This window comes from Trichoplax adhaerens, genomic scaffold, assembly GCF_000150275.1.
Source record: "Trichoplax adhaerens TRIADscaffold_5 genomic scaffold, whole genome shotgun sequence".
Taxonomy (NCBI): Eukaryota; Metazoa; Placozoa; class Uniplacotomia; order Trichoplacea; family Trichoplacidae; genus Trichoplax; species Trichoplax adhaerens.
Window position 1 is genome coordinate 7694811 of NW_002060947.1, and position 5289 is coordinate 7700099.

Below are 5289 nucleotides of genomic sequence, written 5' to 3' on the forward strand. Positions count from 1 at the left end.
CGACACACTTAATGAATTGAACTTATGGCTGATGGAATAGTTAGACAAATAACTTTTCATTAACACTTTTGTTATGTAATAGCTCACCGCTAAGTGCAATCATTTCGCTTTTAAGATAAAGTCTATAATATCCTTTCATTTGTTGTCTGAGTAAACTAACCTCCTTATAGAAATGCTGACAACGATTTTTTTGACATTTTCTTGACATGATGCACGCATTCAATAACTGAGCTAATTTTTTCCGGAATACTGAAGTGAAGACCGTCCAGTTTATTCATATTTAATGTAATCATAAAATGAATAAAATGATATCTCTAATTAATTAAAATCTTTTGATTGACATAGTTTGGCTAAGTGAAGAGTTAGTTAATCATAAGAGTCTTGTTGTAAAAGAAAAATTGCAGTATCTTACGAATGTATCAAAAACGATATTTTCAATCATTCCATTAATACTTAGATATATCAAGGATAGTCTAGCAATGAAATGTAGGTAGATAGATATTCCCAGACTAATAAGTCAATACATGATACTAACTTTATGTTTATCAATTATAATTAATTATAATAAAGGAGATAGGCCAATCATCTACACTACAATTTTGCTACTTTCAGGAAATTCTGTCTCTGGACATTATGCTTATTAAAGAGCATTTCATTATTTTTGGAGACTTATAAGCTCAGATATAATTAGATTAGCTAGTTTCCAATCTCTAGCTTTATGCCATTGCAATATATATCTGAATTAATTCTAGTAAGAAATAACTAGAGTAATTTTCAAAGCAATAGTAAATTGATGCTTTCTATTTAACAATTTAAGATATATCACTTTCCCTACTATCATCTGAATTAGCTATAAATAAATTTTAAAAAGTTATAGCAACTGTCAAACATAGCAATATATTATTTGGTGAAGGTAAATGGTGAGAAGAGAGTCTGTTGTTCCTATTTTGGATTGTTTTTAAGCCGTTAAAACAGTTAAATACAACATGTAAAATACAATCTATATAGGGGATTAGAGGATCAAATAGGCCAAATACATTATGTATCACTAATAGGTTACTTGAAACTTACCATGTTCAATGTATGCATAAACTCCAATAGATAGCAATATTGCGGATAGAGAAAAATTCAATCCCTAAAAGAGAATTGATATGCTGTACTTAATTGAAGTTCCATTTACAAATAATAGGTATATGAGTAAATCAAGAAGCTCCAGGAAATTAGAGTATTAGGGTGTTTAATACCTTCTTTAGTGTTAAGTTAGATAAATTATCTGTTAGCACGAGAAGCTACTCAAATGTTCTACACTATAGCGATATACTATCAGTAGTATATAGACACAGTGAATATTTACTATGCGATACGGCTGATTTAATGGTACCGTAGTAAATATAGATTAGCCGTTGTTTAATACGCTTGACTAAACATATATTCCATTTTACAAGTAGCAGCTAACTTGTAGTTGCCACGAACGAATATAAATGTACTAACGTGTAATAGAGCACTAGCAAAATATGTTGCAAATACCGCAAACCATTTGCCTCCAGTTATAGAAGGTTGATAAATATCTAACGGTAGAATAGTTGTATTAGCATAAAAAAATATGAACATGAAAAATCTTCATAAAATTCGTACAATGCTTGATTCGAAATAAGCGAAGAAAAATTGTAGTGTAATCTTACATTTTTTCAGCATCCAATGGATTGGCATGTTCCAGTAAATAACAACTTCTACCAATGATCTAGGTAATTCAATTCTTGAAGGTTTAACAACTTCATGTTGCCTGAAATTAAGAACAATTTTTGGTGGAAGAATGTCAAATTACCTTAAACATTTGCAAAAGGATATATGTTACATTAATACGAGTGTAAATTAAATGTAGACTATATCTATTAACTATCAAAATAAGTTTCATTGCCTTCAATTGTCTTAATATCGATATTTGACGATGAATGTAGCAAATAATTATCTCTAATATTAATGATGATAGATGAAACTTTTTGCAGTTGGCTAACCAATCAAGACTTTCGTTATCTTCATGAGGCTCATTGAAATAACCCGACGCTAGGCTAGTCGCTTCCGATGTTAAGCAAACAAAGTAGTGACTAAATCGAAACGATAGGGCAGATAGCCAGGCTATGATCCACCTTTAACGTATTGCAAAAAATAATAATTATATCTTTAGAATGTGCAACACAGCAAATCTAAGCATCTAATGTACTATATCACAATTTTGAGCCTTTTTGTAATTAATTTTTGGCTAGCTTGTAAAATAATATCAAGTAAATACTGAAGCATCTAAGCACTATACCAGAAATTTAAAGCTCTAAATTCTATTTAAAGAGCTTATTGTAAATAAATCACAAACTACGACTTAGACTTAATTTTCCAGTAACAATTTGGCTAGTTAATAACTAACAAGGCATGTATATATATTCTAGGCATTGCTGAGAGCAATGATCTGATTCTCCAGTTCGTGTATGAGTCTTTTAAAGCTGATTCCGTTCTTAAGAGTGAACAGTGGTATATTTGGGGAGAGAGTAAAAGATAAGCTGATTATGCTCGTTAAAAAGATATGTTCCATGACATACTTATTATTATTACTGTGTTCTCGTAAGCCAGAAGACACACAAGTAGATATTATTAGGCATATAAAACCAAGTATCAGCGATTTACAGATCGCATAGCTCCACCTCAAGTCCTATCAAATCATGAATCAATAAAAAGTATTATCAGACAATGAGATTGAATCATTAGTAGGATTTTATGCAGTTGGATAATGGAAAATGAGCCTAAATTTATAAATAAATAGATGATTACAATTCTTCTATTGGAGATGCAGCGCTGATAATCATTATAAGTCATGAAAGGGCCAAAAATAGCAGTGCCAACAAAATTACAGTATCCAAAACATTGCATAGGTGAAATAGGTAGGTGTACTTCTTTGCTGTCTACATCAACAGCTAGAGCGATAAGTTTCATGGCTAAGACCATTTCTATCCCTATTTTCAAAGATATAATTAATTCAGATTCTTACTTACGGCAAGAAATATACACCGGTTTTAATTTAAGACCGTTAAATTTTACCAAAAATTATAGTTACGTTAGTCAATCTGCAGCTGAATTAAATTCTTATACGTTATATGTAGGTCACCTTAGTTACAATACATCTTAACTTTATAATCTATGGTGGAGTAAATATAAATTTGATATAATCGTAAATTTAGATCACCTGTTTTATTGCTACAAGCTAATATTTGTCGAGATGTAACATTAAATATTCTAGTACCGATTCTAAAATACTTATCATGTAAACTGCCGACAATTAACTGAGGTGTGATGATAGGGATAAATATTAGATTAATAACACAATTTGGATACTTTTAAAAGAATACTGTGCTAACTTGATTCTTATCCATTATCATAGCGAATTGATTGCCCTAAATATTCTTTTGCTAATTTTTAAAACTTGCTTTGATTGCCTTACCTCGTAATCTTTGCCACGATTCTAGGTAAATAATTTCAAATTCGCTGATTTAAGATAAGAAGAATCTTAAATAAATATTATGTGTCGTATTTCAGAGTAAAACGTCTTAATACAAAAGGATTTGAAGATTACTCTATACTAAGGTTTAAAATTAAGTAAAATAGAAATTTAAATCGTGAAGAGAAAAAACAAATATCTGTAGCAGTAGCAATTCTACTCCATAATATTTCGTCATTTTTGATGCGAAATATTACTAACTAAACCTTCAACTTTCTTCTACAGTATCTTCAATAAGATTCTTTAATGTTGTCTATTAGCTTTAATATTCAGTTTGATTTACTGTTAATTTTTTGAAATAGGAAATTGTTAACTGTGAATAGATAATAATATGAATAATATTTACACATTATGTATTAACGACTGAGTCCTAATACTCCTTCAGAAGACATACCTAACGTTCCATAAAACTTAACTTATAACAGTAGCTCTATATTCTTATACTATGAATAGGGCACTATAGCATTGCTATAGTACCAGCAAGCTAACGAACTGAGGGTCTTCAAGTCATTAGTTTAGTTTGTACAGGTAAATCTATTTTCTATCAGTCTCTTATATACCATAGCATTAGATAGCAAACGGAAACCAGAGCCATGATAATACCGCGATGTCGATCAAAAAATCGAATAATTACATAGCCAATCCAGGTTTCTACTAGTAAAACGACTATTTGACTTTCAAATTGAAGCCAGAGAACTAATGTGCCTGCTAGGCCTGCGAAAGCATGATTAATGAAAGTGTATTGTTGATGAAATGGATTAAAAAAAACCAAAAGACGAAATAGAATACAGGGATAGAAGTTTAAATAATGATTGAATAGTATTTGACTAAGTAATGGAATCATGCATTCATAATATTGTTGAGTTATATAACTAAACCACGTCTGCGGTGATGATAAAGTTGAATCCAACATTAGATTTATTAATTCATTGGAACCAGGATATTCTGAGTCTTTACTTAGGTATAAACCAACATTACCGTCTTCCATAATTAATCTGTAGTTATGTCGATAAAATAGCGAAGTAATTCTCTCAGCTAGCGAACTTTTTGGACAAGGTAACCCAAAAGAAAACTTTTCTTGTTTCAATGTGGCCTACTTGAAGTATGAATTGAAAAATTACGTAAACTTCTATATAATTATTAATCGCTAACTTTAATTGATTACTAGCTAACATAGTACATTAAAAATGACTTAATCCAAGTATAGCAGACGATATCATTTATATTTAAAACATTACTATATAGCTAATATTTCGTAACTAAAACAGATATTATCTACGTTATAGTGGCGTACAAAATATTATTGCACTAACTCGTGTTTTGTATTAAAACACAAAATATCCTAAATTGATCCGCAATTATAATCACTACTACGGTATCAATAGCTACTAAATAAAATTGATTTTGTATGTATTTTTGCATGCACATTACAGCTCATACAGTAGTATTGTAGAACATAGGATTCCTGCTCAATATTTACTACTGAGTATAACATATCTACAGAATAACCAGAATCCAGAGTTTTTATACGATTGTTGTGCATATATAGCAATACGATAATAACTTGCGAGTGTGATAATAACAACGTCGTAGTGCGTCCTCTTTTAGTACGGTATTTGTAGCGTTCCAGGCGTATATAACCACAATCTCTAACCAACTACATAGCCTGTAGTACAGAACATTCAAGGCTACAATTTGTAATAAACCTTAATTAACTGGCTGTAAGAATTAGCTGCCTGCCCGTC

At 30.5% G+C, this 5289-nt stretch overlaps 1 protein-coding gene across 1 annotated transcript; it reads right to left on the minus strand.

Annotated features, from left to right (window-relative positions):
* Positions 1-812: 812 nt before the first annotated feature.
* TRIADDRAFT_56916 (uncharacterized protein) lies at positions 813-4532 on the minus strand (the record flags this gene model as incomplete). Its single annotated transcript, XM_002113061.1, has 9 exons — positions 813-850; positions 1072-1135; positions 1492-1568; positions 1683-1783; positions 2016-2147; positions 2592-2701; positions 2941-3002; positions 3488-3531; positions 4105-4532. 9 exons carry the CDS (start codon positions 4530-4532, stop codon positions 813-815), a joined length of 1056 nt encoding a protein of 351 aa, XP_002113097.1.
* Between the last annotated feature and the right edge of the window lie 757 nt (positions 4533-5289).